Genomic DNA, 20,834 nt, shown 5'->3' with positions numbered 1-20,834 from the left:
ACCTGAGCACTACCAAATGGATCAGTAGCCTAGATGATGCTTAGCGTACGAGCTACAGAGTTGCAACAAAAAGTCATGAGAAAACTGAACAATGTATTTTGCCTCATATATAAAACTTCACTGAAATTCCTCTGTGACATTAGTTGATTAGCCTGTTTATGGTTATGAAAATGGGATAAAGAATTACAAGCATGGTGGTACTTGACACAAACCACATTAACAAAAGAAACCTAGCGATGTGATAAACACTGCAGATAAAACAATTCAGGCAAAGCAAATAGACGTCACCAGTATATAAGTTATATTGACACACACCATTTACATCAGTGTTCACATTTACGCACTATAGTATTTTACACATAATTAGTGTCACATGATCTGTCAGTATAAACACACCTTTTCTGAAAGGCCCCAGAGGCTGCAACACCACTTAAGCTGGCCATACACGCTACAATTATCGGGGCGATCCGCCCAGATAATTGCAGCGTGTGTGCGGGCGACCGAGTATTAAATATTGCTCGGTCGGGCATGCCGGATTGTCCAGCATGCCTGTCCGATGCGATATTTATGGGGTAATCTGTCGGCCGCATCGGGCAGTGTATGCCCTGCCGCGGCCGACAGACAGACATTTCCTGTATTCCTTCCCATGGAAGGAACAGGGAAATGTCTCCTCCCCTGGGGCGGAACGCAGATGTCGGGGCAAATACACTGTGAGTAATCTCAGTGTATGCCGCAGACATCTGCAGCTGGCAGGCTGCGAGATAAAATGTCTGTCGGTCTGATAGGCATTTTATCTGGCCGTGTATGCCCAGCTTAAGCAAGAGGCACCACACCATGAAGACCAAGGAGCTCTCCAAACAAGTCGGGGACAAAGTAGTTGAGAAGTACAATTCTGGGTTGGGTTATAAAAAAAAATATCCAAATCTTTGATGATCCCCCAGAGCACCATCAAATCCATCATCATCAAATGGAAAGAACATGGTACCACAACAAACCTGCCAAGAGAGGTCCGCCCACCAAAACGCACAGACCGGGCAAAGAGGGCATTAATGAGAGAGGCAGCACAGCAAAGGTAACCCTGAAGGAGATGCAGAGTTCCACAGCAGAGACTTTGTGTATCTGTGCATGAGACCACAATAAGCCGTACACTCCATAGAGCTGGGCTTTATGGAAGAGTGGCCAGAAAAAAGCCATTACTTAGTGATAAAAATAAGACATGATTTGAGTTTGCCAAAAGGCATGTGGGCGACTCCCCAAATGTATGGAGGAAGGTGCTCTGGTCAAAGGAGACTAAAATTTAACTTTTCGGCCAAGGAAAACGCTATGTCTGGCGCAAACCCAACACATCCAATCACCCCAAGAACACCATCCCCACAGTGAAACATGGTGGTGGCAGCATCATGCTGTGGGGATGTGTTTCAGCAGCAGGGACTGGGAAACTGATTTGAATCGAGGGAAAGATGGATGGTGCTAAATACAGGGATATTCTTGAGCAAAACCTGTTTCAGTCTGCCTGTGATTTGAGACTGGGACGGAGGTTCACCTTCCAGCAGGACAATGACCCGAAGCAACACTAGAGTGGTTTAAGGGGAAACATTTAAATGTGTTGGAATGGCCTAGTCAAAGCACAGATCTCAAACCATTTGAGAATCTGTGGTCAGACTTGAAGATTGCTGTTCACAAGCGGAAACCATCCAACATGAAGAAGCTGGAGTAGTTTCGCGTTGAGGAATGGGCAAAAATCCCAGGGGCAAGATGTGGTAAGTAAGCTCATAGAGAAGCGACTTGCAGCTGTAATTGCTGCAAAAGGTGGCTCGACAAAGTACTGACTTTAGGGGGGTGTGAATAGTTAAGCACGCTGAAGTTTTCTGTTAGGTTGTCCTAAATGTTGTTTGATTAACAATTTTAAAAAAGAAACCACAACTTCACAGTTGTAGGTATGTTCTGTGAATGAAATGATGCACACCTTCAAACAATCCATTTTAATTCCAGGTTGTGAGGCACCAAAACATGAAAAATGAGAAGGGGAGTGAATCCTTTTGCAAGGCACTGTAGCCGAGAGAATTAAAAAAAAAAAAAAAGTCCGGGGCCCACAGGACGCGCTCCAGCCAATTATATTGCACTACTCGTACCCAATCGCTACTTCAGGACAGCTAGTTAGATGCTCCCTCCTAACACGGCTTGGCCAAGCAGATGAGGAAAAAATTAAAAGCGAGCATTCTCTCCCACTCTCTCTCTTTTGCTAAACGGTATCCAGCACCACAGGCTCCAGCAACTTTGAGTACCTTAAGTAAATAGTTATACAGAAAAGTGGAACTGCTACAGTCCACGTGTATTCAACATGCGGTCCTCCAGCTGCTGTGGAACTCTTATGGCATAGTAAAACTGTGGCCAGGGCATGCTAGAAAGTGTAGTTCCACAGCAGCTGGAAGGCCACAAGTTGAATACCCCTTTACTAGACCATTGCCCAGAAGGACTGCCCATCGCAATATCGACATTGTAATCAACTAACATGCTTAACAATAAAAATCTCTCTTGCTGTGCTCTATAAGCAGGATTAACATGCTTTATATGCAATACATCGCTGGCTACTTTCTGTTTGAGCAAAAACCCGTAAACACCTTCTGTTCCTGATTTAAAGAGAAGTTTTTGATGAGCGATCCCACAAGTACCCTAAAAAGTCATCACCATCTTGTATGTTAAATGTAATTATGCTTACTAACAGCAGGAAATAGTTGATTTGACAACAGTTACCATGTAGACAGCATAAAGCAGATGCACTTCAAATGCTAATTGAAGCATATTAACCGTGTTGGCATTATAGCTTTAAACATAATGCTTTACCATCAGGTTTAAAGCTATACTGCAGATGCTATTAAAAAGCTTTAAATAGCATTACTAGTCGGAATTATGCCATCCACATTGTAACTGTTGTCGCAACATACCAAACCTCAAACATAGGGGTGAGCAACAAGCAGCTCCCCAGCTGTTTTGGAACTACACATCCCAGCATGCCCTGTCACAGTTTTGCTATTTGACCATGCTAAAACTGTTGAACTACACATCCCAGCATGCCGTGCAACAGTTTTAGCATGGTCAAATGGCAAAACTGTGGCAGGGCATGCTGGAATGTGTAGTTCAACAACAGCTGGAGGGCCGTTAACACCTACTAACAAGCCAATGACTCCTACTGATACAAAGAAATGGTGCACCATTAATACGGACTGTGATCGAGCTAGATCACCACTACTGCTGTTGTACTGAAGTATTCTTTTTTCAGGCACCATTTTATACCCTTTTTCACCTTTAATTTGTCTACATATATGTCTTTATACTTTTAAATGGTTGTATGTATAATAAAATGAATTTCAAATGACAAATTGGTTCATACATTAGATTAAATTCTAGAAATGACTATTAAGCACACTTGCACTGTAGAATGAAAGTGCTGTTTAGTTAGTTTGTTCCTGTGCAGGCAATAGTTCAATTGTTCTAAAGTGTCAACTCCTGATCTGGGACGTCATATGGTCCATGGGTTTTGAAATATACAAATGCTGTGTCTGTGTGGTACTATCCTCATCGTGAGTACCAATCTAGTAACTAAGTACATGGGGGCATGTGGAGAATGTCTGATACCATATAAGGGGCATGTGGGAAGTCCGATAGGTGTAATAAGGGCTACTTGGGGAAGTCAGGGGGAATATGCTATATGCTGGAAATATAAAAAGGTATATGGGATGGGTCTGATGGGCATTTAGTGGCAGGTGGGGACGTTTGATGGGCATTTGGAATAGGACCCCAAATCTTAAATTATAGCTCCCCTGGACCAACATAATGACAAACTTGGTACAATCAACAAACATTGGGCTTGAATCAAAGACGCACTCTAAAGCAATCGCTGCTACAATTTCGTATGCATCGCAGCTGCGAAAATATGCCAATGGTTGCAAAGCTTGCCCGAGCATAAGGACGCCCTCTGCTGCCTTTCTTATATGCATACGACACCGCTTACCTGCATAAATATCGGTAACATCGAGCAACCATCTTGCCCAGGTCAGACCTGCTGCAGCTTTGGGAGCTCTTCTGATACGCAGAGCTGTGTATGCAATCGCAGTGGCTAATTTATACAGGTCCATGAAACGGCGTTCGAATGGAAGGACACGCCTGTGTTTTTCAGATCACCCCCCTGTCACTATCTCCAAATGCTGAAAACCTGTCACTCACTCTGCGATAGATTCATTTGTGCATCCGTAGTCGCAATGCAAATGATACGCACACGCAGTTCGGGATATATGTGATGGCAAACAATCGCTTGATCTGCGTACGTAATCACCTTTGCGTCAAGCTCTGAATTTACATACCTAGTATTTGTTCCAGATCCTCACATTTCTTTACTTCATTAACAAATTTCCTCTGGAAGGCACTTACATGAGGGTTGAGCTGTAATTAAAAGTGGTGAAAAAAAACTATTTTTGACAGTTTTTTCCTGATCATCAGAGGAAAAATATAATTCGTCAGATATTATGACCCAACAAATACACTGTTAACATAACATCCCTACACTAGATAGCATCACACCACAAGATTGTAAGCTTTTACAAACAGGGCACTTTGTAATCACATCTGAACTTTTGTATGCCTTGGGGCATATTTCACTAAAGGTGGGTACAAACCTGACAGATATATCTGCAGATCGAGTGATCTGCAGATGATGGTCGTTCATACACACTGAACGACCATCATCTGCATGCTGCAGCGGGTCCCGGTGGCGGGTAGGGGGGAGTGGCCTAATAGCCGAAGGCGTGGCCACACCCCCTTAAAAATAAACATTTGCGGCGCTGCGGAGAGGGGCGCTGTGTGCCCCTCAGCACAGCCCACAGCCAATGGGGGGCACGATCAGCGTGATGGCTCCCCCCATTGGCATAGGAGACTTCTAAGGCTGCTGCCCTAGCAGCCTCGGACAGTCTCTCAGTGCAGCCCAGCACACAGCAGCTGGGCTGCTGTGCAGGACCCGGGTAAGTAGTACCCGCTCGCGGGGCCCCCCTGCACCCCTGTGTACTGGCAATCAGCTGATCTCCCGTACACACTTGCCGATGGACAGATATGTTCTGCAGACATATATGTTCATTGGCTGTGCAGCACGGCCAATGCGATATGTCTGTGAACGACATTGTTCAGACATATCGTCTGTACACACTGGCCGACGGGGGCACGATATATTGGCCGATCAGATGATTGGCCAATATATCGGCCAGTGTGTACCCAGCATAAAGGTGGGTACACACTGCAAAGATATAGCTGCAGATCGAGTGATCTACAGATGTATCTGTAGATGATGGTCGTTCATATACACAGAACGACCATCATCTTCCAGGCATGTGAATGTGTTTTCGTCTAATTTAGGGATTCTGAATTAATTGGAAAAATCTGAAATTCTCTATCACACCACATTTATTAGATACACACAAATAACAGAAGCAGTAGTAACTATATCTGAAGAAAAGCAAGATAAGTAAATAAACATTTTTGATCTGTATAGAATTTAAATTTTCTCATCCTATTCATTTATAAAATACTAATAATACTACAGAAACACTTAAAAACTGCAGAAACCAAATTTCAGAAACTCTTAACAATCCAAATTAGCAGTTATGTAATTGTTAATAAAAGATAAAATATAAAAGTCACTTTGCTTTAGGGAAATAGGATGTTGACGCTTTCCGTTTGTACAGGGTCTCATTGCTCTCTCTAAAAAGGAACCAGCAGTAGTTCCCCATCAATGCAGGGTCCCAGCATCCTTTGAATCGATTCTCCTTTGTCAGAAGGTCTTGGTGAAAAATTTTTCCTGTTCATCACTTATACTGGCCATACACGCTACAATTATCAGGGCGATCCGCCTGATATCGGCGGATCGCCCCGATAATTGTAGCGTGTGGGGGGGTGACCGAGGGTTAAATATTGCTCGGTCGGGCATGCAGGATTGTCCAGCATGCCCGTCCGATGCGATATTTACCCGGTAAACTGTCGGCTGCATCGGGCAGTGTATGCCCAGTGCGGCCGACAGACAGACATTTCCTGTGTTCCTTCCTACGGAAGGAACAGGGAAATGTCTCCTCCCCCGGGGGCGGAGCGCAGATGTCTGCCGAATACACTGTGAGAGAAATCTCACAGTGTATGCCGGTGACATCTGTGGCTGGCAGCCGGCCAGATAAAATGTCTGTCGGTCTGACAGACATTTTATCTGGCCGTGTATGCCCAGCATTACACTACCCAAGACCAGCACATGGAGGATAATTAGGAAGATGAGCAGGGAGATTCTCATGACATAGAGGACAAAGAATCTGGGCAGGATGTGTACCCCATAGCACAGACAGAAGGGAATTTTGCCAAGCACTTACTGTGATTAAATATTTTAAATTTCTACTTAAAATTTTTCAAAACATCTCAAAAACCTTACGTGATATCAAATTTCTGATGATATACAGTATATGTGGACTCTATTCACAAAATGACATGACAATTGATATATGTCATGTCAGATGCAAAATGGCTGTTGAGTAGTTGTAACTATAGTTTCTTATCGCTGCTATTCGCAGCAATCAGAAATTAAATACCGCCGGCATGTATCACTGAACACATGCAGGGTCCCTGCGATGTGGAAAAGTAAAGTGATCGCATCAGTGATCACTTTACTTTCATTTGCTGGCGGCCACGCATACTGCGCATGTGCACTCTGCTGACCGCACAGACTCACGTGGTGAGTGTCGCAGAGGCCTCTACCAGGACATTTTGCGAAGTGTAATCTATAGGCTACAATGGCTAGAGCAATCTTTAGATGGCATTAGCTATTGGGGCCAAGCTCCGAAATACAGTACTTCACATTTAACAGCTTTGTAAATTCGGCAAAAGAAAGCAGCCACCATGGGTTTCTACGGGGGCTGCTTTTGCTTTCGATACCGTGGCATCGCATTATATACTTTTGTGGGATACTTATTATTTGCAGATATCCCATGTTATCTCACAAATAATAATTGATTAATAATGTCCCTTTTACGTTGCTGCTTTAAGTGCTTTGTTTTGCCCACTGTCTGGCACAGGGGAGTACTAGGCGCAGGGGAGTACTAGGCGCCTGGCGCAGGGGAGTACTAGGCGCCTGGCGCAGGGGAGTACTAGGCGCCTGGCGCAGGGGAGTACTAGGCGCCTGGCGCAGGGGAGTACTAGGCGCCTGGCGCAGGGGAGTACTAGGCGCCTGGCGCAGGGGAGTACTAGGCGCCTGGCGCAGGGGAGTACTAGGCGGCAGATTTATCAAAGTTTGGAGAGAGATAAAGCGGGGAAGAGTACAAACCAATTAGCTTCTGTTATTTTTCAAACACGGCCTGTAAAATGACACGTAGAAGCTGATAGGTTAGTACTTTGGGTCCCAGTTATCAACAAGACATAATCCTTTTAGCACTCGCTAAAGGGGGTTACATCTTCCTTTCAATATTTAACAAACAGCTGTAAACTAAGATTACCACTATTTGTCACTGTATTGCTTACGCCATCTATGGCAACAACCTTTCCGGCTTCAGCTAAGTCTTTCAGTCACTGCTGGGTTTTTGCTGGGTGAAAGTGTCATGCGCAAGTGCACTGTGCAGATGGTATGTCAGGATCGCAGTGGTGACCATGATCATCATTACGGTCAAAAGCCTGACAGTCAGAATCCCGACAGTGAGTATTAGCATAAGGCACTAGGGGGGAGGGTTAGTTAGGCTGTGGTAGGGGACAATTAGGGTTGGGTTGCAGGAGGGGTGGGTTAGCTTACCAACATGTGTCGGTATTTTGACCGTCGGGATGGTCACCACTGGGATATCAAACCCAACCTGTGCAGACTGGTCATCGCGCATGACACAGCAGCCCATCACTGGCAGGTAGGGCCCTCTCTCTTTGACACATCTGGCCCCTTTTTTATTTTAGCAGATATCCATATACCAAACTGTTACATGAAGTAGGCAACAAGAGCTGGATAATATAAAAAAAAGGAAGTTAAAAAAAAACCAGTTCCCCTTAATAAGACAGATCAGGTATCGGTGTGAGGCAGGCTCCACAGGTGTCACTGCAAAGCTTTGTGGGTACATGAGCACCCCCAATAATTTTGCTGCCACCTCAACTGTATGCACAGCATTTTAGTAATGTGAGCGCAGCCAATCATTTAAAACGTTAGCTCCCATGTTAAGGAAAGACAGAAAGTACAGAAGACCATAATAAGGAATACTCACATCTCTAAACTCAGCCAGACCCATCTCCCCCAGCTCGCTGACACAGTCATAAGCAGAGCCAGCCTGGAGGAAGAGCTGTGCCAAGCACATCGTCTCACTGCGGAACAGGGAGCCCATTCTGTAGGTATATCCGGCCTGGAGGCTCTGCCAGAGGCACCAACAGAGCTGTCACAGCGCTGCCGGCCGGGTCACCTGCTGCTGATATCAGTAGCTACACGTCGCTTCCCCAGGCTCCGGCTCTCTCTCCATACATACACACTGACAGTGCAGGGTTTCCGGGACTTGCGAAGTTCCGGCTCTGCCGCTCATGTCACGTGTTGTGGAAGCAGCGAATCAGGAGTGTGGACCATGGGGGGCCGCGGCTGTGATGTGTGTACATGTACATGCTGCTGCTATACTTATAGTCACTACTCATTATTATTCTGTGTCTTCTTTGCGTACTGATTTTCACATTGTAGTAAACTGCGTTAAATTTGTTAATGTTACAAATAAGAAAAAAACTATTTGATAATCAATCTTCCAGTTCTCTGGCACACCGAGGGACCTATAGATACTGTTACCTTGGGTACATACTACACGTAGAGTCGAAATTGCTGTGGTCCCTCCATTCCCGCAGGCAGCCGCATCCCCCATAGGTTTCTATGGGGGATGTGATGATTCCCGTTGGCCCCTGCAGCTAACTCCATGTGAAGATGGCGTTAGCCGCTGTAGCCTTATGGGCTACATTGCACATAATTAGCCGGAACCCTCCCCGGCAATGGCGGCCGTGCATGTGCAGTCCGTGGGACAGAGCATATGCAGCAGTACTGGCCAGCAACTCTCAGCACATGACGGGGACGGACTCCTTTCGGGCTCGTGTCACTGTACGTGCTGGAAAATGGGGGCCACACTAACACATATGCCCCACGGTAATGCCCTACCCTCCAACATGACCCACTCCATTAGGTACAAAATGCTCTGCTCCTGGACTTCCTTCTTAATTTATGTTGCAGTCACCTGTGCTGAAACACCTGTCTCGTGAAATAACTAGCTCAACACAGGTGACTGCAATTATACATTAAGTGGGAAGTCCAGGAGCAGAGCATTTTGTGCCTAATGGAACGGGTCATGTTGGAGGGTAGGCAATGCCTCCTACAACACATTATGCCACAGTAATGCCCCCCCTTCAGAACTGACAGATGTAACACTATCAAAAACGGACTTTCACATTAAAATTAGAGATGAGCGGGTCCGGTTCTAAAGCTGAGGAAGTTATACCAGGCCAGGAGGCCAGGTCTAGTCCTGCGTGTGGAAGGAAGGACCACAATCTCAGAGACTGTGTTGGCAGACTAGCTGCTCCCTTATAGAGAAGGTTGAAGAAGTTAGTTAGTCGCCCCAAATAGGGTCTAGGTTGTTTGTTAGTTTCTGATTCCTGATTTCATATGCTGGCAGTAAAGCATCATCTTGTTTATTTCACCTGAAAGCTGGGTGTGGACCCTCATTAAGCACCTAAATACTGTACCCATTCACCCTCTGCCGAGCTAATTAACCCCAAGACATCACAGTATGTATAATAATGTGCCAATAAGTGATGCCAGTAAGGGAATCTTTCAGTGGGCAGGATGCATGACGCATCGCATTCGCATGACGCAATGCATCTCGATGCTCTTCACTTGCATGCCGGCGTTGGTAACACCAGTATGCATGTAGGAAAGCGCAAAGGACCACTCTCTCTGTAAAAGTGGCCCTTTGCGAAGGAGGAACTTCTGTGTCTTTGACCCAGAAGCCCTTCTGGCATCCTTCTGCGCATGCACAGAAGGACGCACACATCGCGGGAGTGCTGGAGGGAATCTGATTGGATCCATCTCACAGCACTCTCCCAATAGAAGCCCATAGGTTTCTAATGCCAAACAGGAGATGGTGTTAACGACCGCAACCAAGCCCCAGAGTGCATTGTATTCCGAGGCTTGGTGCATATTTCTCACCTTGCTGCATCCCGCCCTGTATGTGGTATCTGTGTCAATAAATGTGTGTCTTTTCAGTAAGCGGTTTCTGTCTGTAAGAGGTGTCCATGTCAGTAACGGGTGTCTTTGTAGGTAAGTGTGTCTGTGTCACTAGTGGTGTCCATGTCAGTAAGCAGTATCTGTGTCAGTAAGAGTGTGACAGTAGGAGTTGTCTGTGTTAGTAAGCGGTATCTGGGTCATTCATCGGTGTCTGTCAGTAAGAGTTTGTGCCAGTAAGTGTGTGTGTATCAGTGTCAGTAAGGGGTCTGTGTCAAAGTGGTATCTGTGAGTAAGGGGTGTCCGTGTTAGTAAGACAATGTATGTGCATGCGTGCACATTATTGGGGGGCCCAGGGGGTCTGGTGCGCTGAAACTGCCCCCCCTAAAAGTAAAAGTGTAGATCCGTCACTTCTGTGTTGCCCATCCAGGGGTGTGCTGTGCTCCATCCAGGGGGGCTGCGCTGTCCATCAAGGGGTGTGCTGTCCAGGGTTGTGCTGTCCATCCTGTGTACTGTCCATCCAGGGGTGTACTGTGCTGTCCATCCAGGGGTGTGCTGTCCATTCTGTGTACTGTCCATCCAGGGGTGTGCGTTACGTCCACGGGCTGTAAAAAAATAACTAAAAGTTTTAATACAATTAAAAAATATATATATTTTTTGTGTTGTACCCAGTGTATCCATATAAGCACTGTGATGCTGTATGCCGTACCCCTGCCCCCAGTGTATCCAAAGCACTGTGACGCTGCTGGCCATACCGCAGTGTAATATTCATAAAAGTATTGTGACGCCTTACTCGCCGTTCATTCCCATATGGGGTAACCAGTTGTTTTCCCCGAGTATGGATAACTCAATATTTTTACAATGGCGGGAGAAGGGTATTAGTAAAGTGAGAGACATCTTTGATCCAGTAGGACATGTCCTTTCTTTTCAGAATCTGCGTAAGCAATTTCATCTACCTAATCGACAGTTCTTTGTCCCTGACACACCCACCCCTACTCTTATGCTGCCCATCCACTTAACGATGCGGGGGACGACAGCACGATTACGATGCCGTTGTCTCCCGCGGGGTGAACTGCATACACTGAACGATCAGACGTTCAGTGTATGCAGATCAATCATCCCCGAACCTGGCAACCTGACGGCGGTCGTCAGGTTGACCATCATGTTCGGGCGATGATTGATGTTAAAAACAGCGGGTGCGCGCATCGCTGGTCATTTTTAACATTTTGCTTCCCGATTTGCGGGCGATTAACAAGAGGTGGAGCGATAACAACCATCGATATCGCTCCATCGCAAGGTTTAATCGCCTAGTGGATGGGCAGCTTTAGGGGTAAATTTACTAAAGTGAGTTTTAAAAGTGATGTTGCCCATAGCAACCAATCAGATTCTAGCTATTATTTTCTAGAAGGTGCTAGTTAAATGTTAAGTAGAATCTGATTGGTTGCTATGGGCAACATCTCTTCTAAAACTCACTTCTAAAAACTCTCACTTTAGTAAATTTACTCCTTACAGTACAAGACACAGTTCATAGGCTCCTAAACCAATTTTTTTCCCAACCGTACAAAATTAAATACCTTTATACTGATTTGGTTGATATTGCAGCTACCAAGGTCTGAACATCGGTTGTCACTAGATGGCAAAGAGATATACCTGAAATTCAAGATGTGAATGTTCTTGTCTGTCATCATGATAAAGTTTTAAAATTTCTTAGATCTTCTTTATTGAAGGAGGTACATGTAAAAGTATTACATAGAACCTTGATCTCACAAGATGAAAGACGTCATATGGTGGAAGACTAAACAGGTCATTGCCCCAAATGTAAAAGGCCTAATGCTAATTTCTTTCACAATCTATGGGAATTACCGAAAATCAGTAGATTTTCGGATAAGGTGGTGCATTTTATTAGGGATAAAAAACAACATTTTATTGTAATAAGGCTAAATGCCAATTCAAAGAATTAATATATACACACAATAAAATACATACAAGAGAGTTGATCAGACTCTCAGTATTAGAAGAACAATAAATGTAAACACACAAATGACACAAGTGGGTATAATTAACCAATCTATATTGGAGTGTAACAATATAGAAACACTGATAGTAATGATACTTGTGACCCTGGAGATCCTTAATATTGAGAAAAGTCTCGTAAAATATAAATGACCAGATAAGGTATATCCAACCTTCTACCAACCCTGACCAACCTCCGGTCCATCGGGAGTCTCACTGCTTAAACAGCGGAGATTGTATCTACTTATTGAGCCGCTGGGACGCTCACCTCCTGCTCACCTCCGTATTCACTGTAATACCGCTACTTCACTGACACGACTATCACCTGGCTGTTATCCAGAGCCGAGGGACCTCACCGTCTGGCATTGTCTGCATCAGCGCCGCATTGAGACGGCTGTCATCTGGCGCAACATACACAGGTGAAAAACATCGTTAACGTCTTTCACCTTACAGTGTCCCGGCTGCTGATAATTCGCTATGAGGTATTTGGTATACTCTGGAGTAGGCTGGTAGTTGGCATCACCTCACGCTGACGGTATATACCTGGCTTTATACATTAACCATTCCTGTTACCTACGGCTCCAGTTCTACATTCCCACGGCTGTTGCTGTGTTTACAGAGACACAGCCGCATATGTTGGAGGAGGCTGAATGTTAATATTTTTATTATAAGTGTGTTCCAATCAGCTGTGATTTTATACAGCGTTGAGTTATTGATAAGGTACCTTCAGGAGAAAGAATTCCTATTACAATTTTGATATACCTCCTATATTGAATTCTACACGAGACTTTCTTTAGAAGGTTGGATATACCTTATCTGGTCATTTATATTTTACGAGACTTTTCTCAATATTAAGGATCTCCAGGGTCACAAGTATCATTACTATCAGTGTTTCTATATTGTTACACTCCAATAATAGATTGGTTAATTATACCCACTTGTGTCATTTGTGTGTTTACATTTATTGTTCTTCTAATACTGAGAGTCTGATCAACTATCTTGTATGTATTTTATTGTGTGTATATATTAATTCTTTGAATTGGCATTTAGCCTTATTACAATAAAATGTTGTTTTTTATTCCATTGTATGTTTTGAACTGATGTCCCGGCATAGACTCTAGAGCGCAGTTTTTTCCTTTGCTCTATCCCATTTAATAAGGTTGACATAACCTTATCTGACTGCTGAACTATTGTCTGATTCCTCTATTCTATTGGCGCTGGTTTTTATCTTAATTTGTTCTCATTAATTTGTCATCCTAACTGCCTATTTGATAGAAGGATCAATATGACTGAATTATCATGGGTAAAAGAGAGGAGGAATAGGAGAGAGGATTTTCTATCTAAATTTGATGTTGAAATTGATGTTATTGTGGATGATACTAAACCAGATATGAATCGTTGTTTTTTAGAATTGGAATCCCTGCTATTGATTGAAAGTAGGCATTGGTTATATAGTGTTTTTCTATCTAAATATATAGAACTGGATAGAATACCTAAAGGTCTACAGATAAACAAATATCTTTCTATTAATGATGATCCTGAACTAACCAAGGAATGGGAATCTGCTCTCAAACGATGCTCTGTCTCCTTAATTAAATCACTAATAAACTATAGAGAAAGGAAAATAGAAAAAGTTACAAAAGAGATTGAACAGAGTCAGAAAGATTTACTAACTTTTAAGGATGACCCAGATTTCAATAGGAAAGAATCAGAACTGAGTCAAACACTAATATCATTTGAGAAAGAGCTTATAATAAAGAAAAAGAAAAAATTGTCGAGAGATGAAAATTATTTACAGCCATACCCCAGGAGATTTCCTAACAGATCACATCCTAGACAGAGGTTACCCTCAAATCATAGACCCAAATCACCACAAATACCTTCCTTTAGATCTAGATTTAATCAGGGCCATCTCTTCCATTGGGCTTGTTGGGCAGTTGCCCAAGGGCCCGAAGTTTGTAGGGACCCGCCAACCTGCCCCCCTGCAGCCGTGGCCAGATGTTAAATTTGTGAGATTTTTATAAGCCGGCCACCGGTGCACTGTATTCTGATCCAACCTCCCCCACCCATCCCCCTCCCCGGTGATGAGTACTCGCCTCAGTCCCAGTTTAACTTCATCTGCCAGCTTCAGACCAGTTAGACAGAGTCTCTCTGCATGTGTGGGTGGTCTGATGGGCATTCAGGAGGGTTTAATTTTATTGACCATTTAAATTTTTTTCCCGTAAATGGGTGGGTAGGGGCCCCAGTGCATTGCTTTGCCCAGGGAACACAGCTGCTGTTAAGACAACCCTGGATTTAATAGAAACAATATCAATTCTAATTCTATTAATGATCCCATAGATTTAGATAGGAATGTTGCTGCTCCTTATAGATCACCAAAATCTAATCTAGGAGCAAGACCCAAAAATTAAACAGACCAGATACATCAACAGGATTTTCCCAATCGAGACAAAGATTGGAGGACATTTCCTTACCGCAACCGTTATCTACCCCTTCAAGAAAAAACCCCAAAAAGAACAAGAGAGTTAGGGGAAAGAGGGGAATGGGAAGGAGGAGATCTAAGATGCCCAAGGTTCCAGTAACACAAGCAGGTGTGTTTAATCTGTCTAACAGGACATTAAATGATAATGAAATATCTCTACTCTCCAAAGGTTTGAGTTTTGCCCAGAGTACGAATCCTAATCTATTCAATTTATTTTCCGAACTTAATCATTACGTCAGGTCTTTATGTAGACAGCGCTATTTTTTCTCCAAGACTAAGAAAGTTAGATTGGAGGAAAGTGACAATCCAATTCTTCTGGATACTAATGACCTAGAATGTCTATCTATTTTGGAAATGTTACAAGTTGAGGGAGGATCAAGAGAGGAAGAAATTGCAATATTTAACATAAAAGACCCTCTCCCCTCTACAGATAGAAATAAATTTAAAAATAAATCTAATTTTTTCCCACTTAGCCATAAAAGCTCTAATATACAATTATTTTACAAAAATACTCTTAAAGATTTTCAAACTTTATGTAATTCTAATTCGACTAGGGACCTTGGTAAGAGGAACCTGTCATATGGTGAGAGACTAGCTTTGAGGACTCTTCAGGATGACGACTCCATTATTATCAAGCCAGCAGATAAGGGCGGTGGGGTCGTCATCCTGAATACTGAAGACTATATTAAAGAAGCTCTAACCCAACTTCAAGATACTTGTTTCTATCAGATTCTAGGAAAGGATCCCACTTTAGTGTTCCAGAAAGAACTAAAAAAAAAAAAAAAAATGTATTGGATGATGCTAAAGAGAGAGGTGTTATAACTAAAGATGAATTTCATTTTTTGTTTAATAATCACCCTATTACACCGGTGTTTTATTATTTACCCAAAATCCACAAGTCTTTAATTTCTCCACCAGGGCGTCCTATTATTTCAGGGATTAATTCACTCACTTCTAATTTATCATTTTTTGTTGACCATTTTTTACAAAAGTATGTGGTTACTCAGATGTCACATATCCGAGATACTTCTGACTTATTAAATAAAATAAGCACTATCACCTGGCGCCCAGGGTATGCCTTTTTTACCCTTGACGTCCAGGCTCTCTATACCAATATCCCACATGAGGCTGGGATTCTGGCAGTTGGAGAAATGTTCAACAAAGATAATACCATTTCCTATGCTCAACGAGATTTTTTGGTGAATTGCATTCGTTTTATTTTAACGCACAATAATTTTATGTTTGACTCCACCCACTATTTACAGATTCATGGAACGGCCAGATTCGCTCCGAGCTTTGCCAATATATATATGGGTACATTTGAGGATAAATATATTTGGGATGGATCAGCCGGAGCGGGTCTGGTGTTCTATGGTCGTTACATAGATGACTTATTTTTGATTTGGGATGGGGATATTCTTTCTGCCACTGATTTCACCTCTGCATTGAACACTAACACTTTTAATTTACGGTTCACCTCGCACTTTAGCCATACTTCCATTGATTTTCTAGATGTTACGTTGTCGGTTGCAGATGATAAAATTATCTCTACTCTCTATACTAAACCAGTAGACTCGAGCTCTTATCTTCATTACCAGAGTGGACATTATCGTCCATGGATTGATAATATTAATAAGAGTCAAATGGGGAGAGTTAGGCGTAATTGTACGAGAGATGAGGATTTTCATCTTCATGCCGACAAACTAATAGAAAATTTTGTGATGAGAGGTTATCCCCTTGAACTAGTGGAGAATGCTAAAACTCATGCTGAAATTACCCATAAGTCTAAGTTGAATGAGACTGTGCCTTATGCTAACAATACTATTGAACCAACTAATACCCTGGACAATATAGTCGATATCTCTCTATCCTTAGAAACTACCACTAAATCTATGAAGAAAGATGTTCCTTTGGCCTTTATATCTCAATTTAATAATAAATCAAATAAAATTAAGTCAATCATTAATAAGAATTACAAAATATTATTGTGTGACTCAGTTCTCTCATCCAATATTGCTTTAAAACCCACTGTCATTTTCAAAAAGAATAGGAATTTAAAAAGTTTCTTAGCTCCAAGCACATTTTCTAGAAATATCAAAGAGAATATACATACTAATACTTGGCTTCCGTTGAGACCAAACGGATGTTTTCCCTGTAATCGTATGAGATGTCTTACGTGTAAACATATTAATAAAAATAAGCAAATCGTATCAGCTATAGCAGATATTAAATTTGATATTACCAGTCATATCAATTGTGAATCTAGTTATATTGTATATGCACTTAGTTGTGCTTGCTCTTTACAATATGTAGGCCGAACAACTAGGGCTCTCAAAGAACGGTTTCGTGAACATAGACTTAATGTCATCAAAGGTTTGGCGACACATAGTGTTTCCAGACATTTTTCTGAGGCTCATCAGAATAATCCAGCCTGTCTCAAGATTATGGGGATAGAACACATAGGAATTACCAACAGGGGTGGCGATAGATTTAAAAGACTATGTGAAGCTGAATCCAAGTGGATTTTCAGACTTCAAACACTTTCTCCAGATGGCCTCAACGAAGCACTTGAATTTTATGATTAGATTTATGTTTATGTATGTTTATGTGATTATGTATGTACATGCATTTATATATATATGTCTTATATGTGGGTGCGGGTTAGACCGTAGCTGCTTTCTATGTACTGTCTGGTCAACCAAGTGGCCATGGTCTACCCCCCACCCCCCTCCCCACTTGCTTTCGGTCCATTTGCTTTTGGTCTATTTACTATATCTTTGCTTGTGTATGAGTGGGCTATCATTTGCCCAATTTGCCTTATTGGTATCCATCCATGTATTCATATACGCACATATATGTCCTTACATGTATGTATGTATTAATCTATGTACGTCTTCTTAGGTTAGGCTGATTTTAGGATTGAGTTATTCCTTTCTAACCATTCATCTTTGACATCCTTTAAAGGACCTTTCCTCTCTTGCTATTCATTTTATTTTGTTTTATTTTATTTATTTTCTTTAATATGATTTAATATTGTGCTAATTCTAATTATTATAACTATTATTTTTATTATTATTATGATTATTATTATTATTATTATTACTATCATTATTATTATTATTATTATTATTATTATTATTATTATTTATCTATATAAGTTTATTACCAATACCTAGGTTTTTCAAGTCATATTTATGCCGGGACATCAGATCAACTATAATACTATATATTATTAAAAAAAAAAAAATTTTTACATATATTATTTTTTATATAATAATATTTTTCAATACTCTATTAAATAATTATAATTTTATCCTTATATATATATTTTTTACATCAATTTATTATTGTATTAACTATCGGTATAATAGAACTATATATTAGTCGGTTTGTGGTTTAATGGTTAATCTTCTCTTGAGTTCTTTAGAAGCAGCTAATGATAGTATGAGATCCATTGGAAGTAGCTACAAACCTGCTGAACTGAACTCCTAATGAGCTATTATGGATAAAACAGACCAGACTGAACTAATTAACCAACCAATCAGTTGTGTCCTAGGGTTATTTATACCATGTAATGGACAATGGGGAACACTTGACTTGAAAAAGGCTACAGCAGTAGCCGAAACGCGTTGTCGTTCCCTGTCGGTGCCTGGAGACCTTACCTGCTCATCTACATTCAAAGGTCCGTCTGCACGCCTTTTAAAGACAAGCTGGCGACTGTTGCCCTGACCAACCTCCGGTCCATCGGGAGTCTCACTGCTTAAACAGCGGAGATTGTATCTACTAATTGAGCCGCTGGGACGCTCACCTCCGTATTCACTGTAATACCGCTACTTCACTGACACGACTATCACCTGGCTGTTATCCAGAGCCGAGGGACCTCACCGTCTGGCATTGTCTGCATCAGCGCCGCATTGAGACGGCTGTCATCTGGCGCAACATACACAGGTGAAAAACATCGTTTACGTCTTTCACCTTACAGTGTCCCGGCTGCTGATAATTCGTTATGAGGTATTTGGTATACTCTGGAGTAGGCTGGTAGCTGGCATCACCTCACGCTGACGGTATATACCTGGCTTTATACATTAACCATTCCTGTTACCTACGGCTCCAGTTCTACATTCCCACGGCTGTTGCTGTGTTTACAGAGACACAGCCGCATATGTTGGAGGAGGCTGAATGTTAATATTTTTATTATAAGTGTGTTCCAATCAGCTGTGATTATATACAGCGTTGAGTTATTGATAAGGTACCTTCAGGAGAAAGAATTCCTATTACAATTTTGATATACCTCCTATATTGAATTCTACACGAGACTTTCTTTAGAAGGTTGGATATACCTTATCTGGTCATTTATATTTTACGAGACTTTTCTCAATATTAAGGATCTCCAGGGTCACAAGTATCATTACTATAAGTGTTTCTATATTGTTACACTCCAATATAGATTGGTTAATTATACCCACTTGTGTCATTTGTGTGTTTACATTTATTGTTCTTCTAATACTGAGAGTCTGATCAACTCTCTTGTATGTATTTTATTGTGTGTATATATTAATTCTTTGAATTGGCATTTAGCCTTATTACAATAAAATGTTGTTTTTTTATTCCATTGTATGTTTTGAACTGATGTCCCGGCATAGACTCTAGAGCGCAGTTTTTTCCTTTGCTCTATCCCATTTAATAAGGTTGACATAACCTTATCTGACTGCTGAACTATTGTCTGATTCCTCTATTCTATTGGCGCTGGTTTTTATCTTAATTGGTGCATTTTATTAACCAACTTTTAAGCTTAGGCTTTTTAAAAATCCTTTGGCTATTTTATGCGTTAACTTTACAGTTTGGGATTTGGGACGAGATAAAAACAGTTTTTGTACTTACCGCATACATGCCTACTCTCCCGATTTGGTCGGGAGCCTCCTGAAAATCGGGTGCGGCTCCCGGCCCTCAAAAAAAAGTAGGCATGACTCCCGGCACCCCCCAGTTCCCCCCCACAATACCTACCCAAACACCCGCAGTGGGGGGGCTGATGACGCGATTCTAGCTGAATCGCGTCATCATGACCCTGCCCCCTGCTCGACAATGCCATAAATATCGGCATTGTGTAGCAGGTGCGGGGCCAAAATGAGGGGAGTGCATGGCTCTGCCCCTAGCCCCGCCCCCTAAATGGCATGTATTGTCCGGCCATGCCCCTTTTGCCGCCCCCGCCCCCCTGCTAAGCCGACCTGGCTGCTCCCTCCCGGAAGGGGCAGCCAGTATATCGGCAAGTATGACTTACCGATAAATCCATTTCTCTGATTCCACAAGGGACACTGGAGCTTATACAATGCGGTATAGACGGGTGTGTGAGTCGAGCCTGGCACTTTACATTTTCAAGAAGTGTAGCTGGCTCCTCCCCCTCTATACCCCTCCCAAGCCCAGTTTAGAAAACAGAGCCGAGAGGATACAGAGAACAGAGGTACAGAAGAAGAACCCCCGAGGAGGAACCAACTGAAAAGACGGGCAGAGGTCCGAAAAAGAGAATTAGGAAAAACAACCCCGACACACTGCAGAGAAGAACCTGCAGCCAGAACCAAAACCAAAGCACGTAGAGCAGCGCTGGGTGGGCGTCCAGTGTCCCCTGTGGAATCGGATAAATGGTTTTATCGGTAAGTACCAAAATCCTGTTTTCTCCTTCATCCAGCAGTGGATCCACAGCTGTCTGAGTGTAAAAGAAGAGGGACCAGGTTGAGGACCAATCTTGATTCCGACCGAGCTGGATAAAAAAACAACTCTGTCCATCACAGAATAGTATCCTGGATATGGGATAACTGGTAATAGAATTAATCCAATAATTTGGATAGGGCAGCTATCTGAAGCCTTAGCAAACCCAGTAAGAGCCGCAAAAAATTCCCAGGGGTGAACGGAGAAAGAATATCCGGAGAAAGTTAACAAAAGGAAGGCGCTCACCCAAGCAAATAAAGACGTGGCAAGGCGCAAGTGTGCACAGCCCAACACGAAAGCTGAAGCCTAAAAGGGAAAATGAAAACTAGCTTCAGAGATGTAATAGCGTTCTAACCTCCCACAAGGAAATAGGGGAAACCAAAGGAACCGCATCAATTC

General features: G+C 42.5%; 1 protein-coding gene across 1 annotated transcript in view; it reads right to left on the bottom strand.

Moving 5' to 3' along the window:
• ATP6V0A2 (ATPase H+ transporting V0 subunit a2) overlaps positions 1–8,611 on the bottom strand; it is an 81,737-nt gene extending 73,126 nt beyond the window's left edge. Inside the window, exons 1-2 of the mRNA XM_088449155.1 lie at positions 8,259–8,611; positions 4,362–4,440 (exon numbers count right to left, since the gene is read on the bottom strand). Coding sequence (XP_088305281.1) covers positions 4,362–4,440; positions 8,259–8,375 — 196 coding nt within the window. The 5' untranslated portion in view covers positions 8,376–8,611. The remainder of the gene's footprint in view (positions 1–4,361; positions 4,441–8,258) is intronic.
• Between the last annotated feature and the right edge of the window lie 12,223 nt (positions 8,612–20,834).

This window comes from Taudactylus pleione, unplaced genomic scaffold (assembly GCF_031769625.1).
Source record: "Taudactylus pleione unplaced genomic scaffold, aTauple2 ptg000479l, whole genome shotgun sequence".
Taxonomy (NCBI): domain Eukaryota; kingdom Metazoa; phylum Chordata; class Amphibia; order Anura; family Myobatrachidae; genus Taudactylus; species Taudactylus pleione.
The sequence above is the reverse complement of the archived record's forward strand: the minus strand, read 5'-3'. Positions and strand labels throughout refer to the sequence as shown.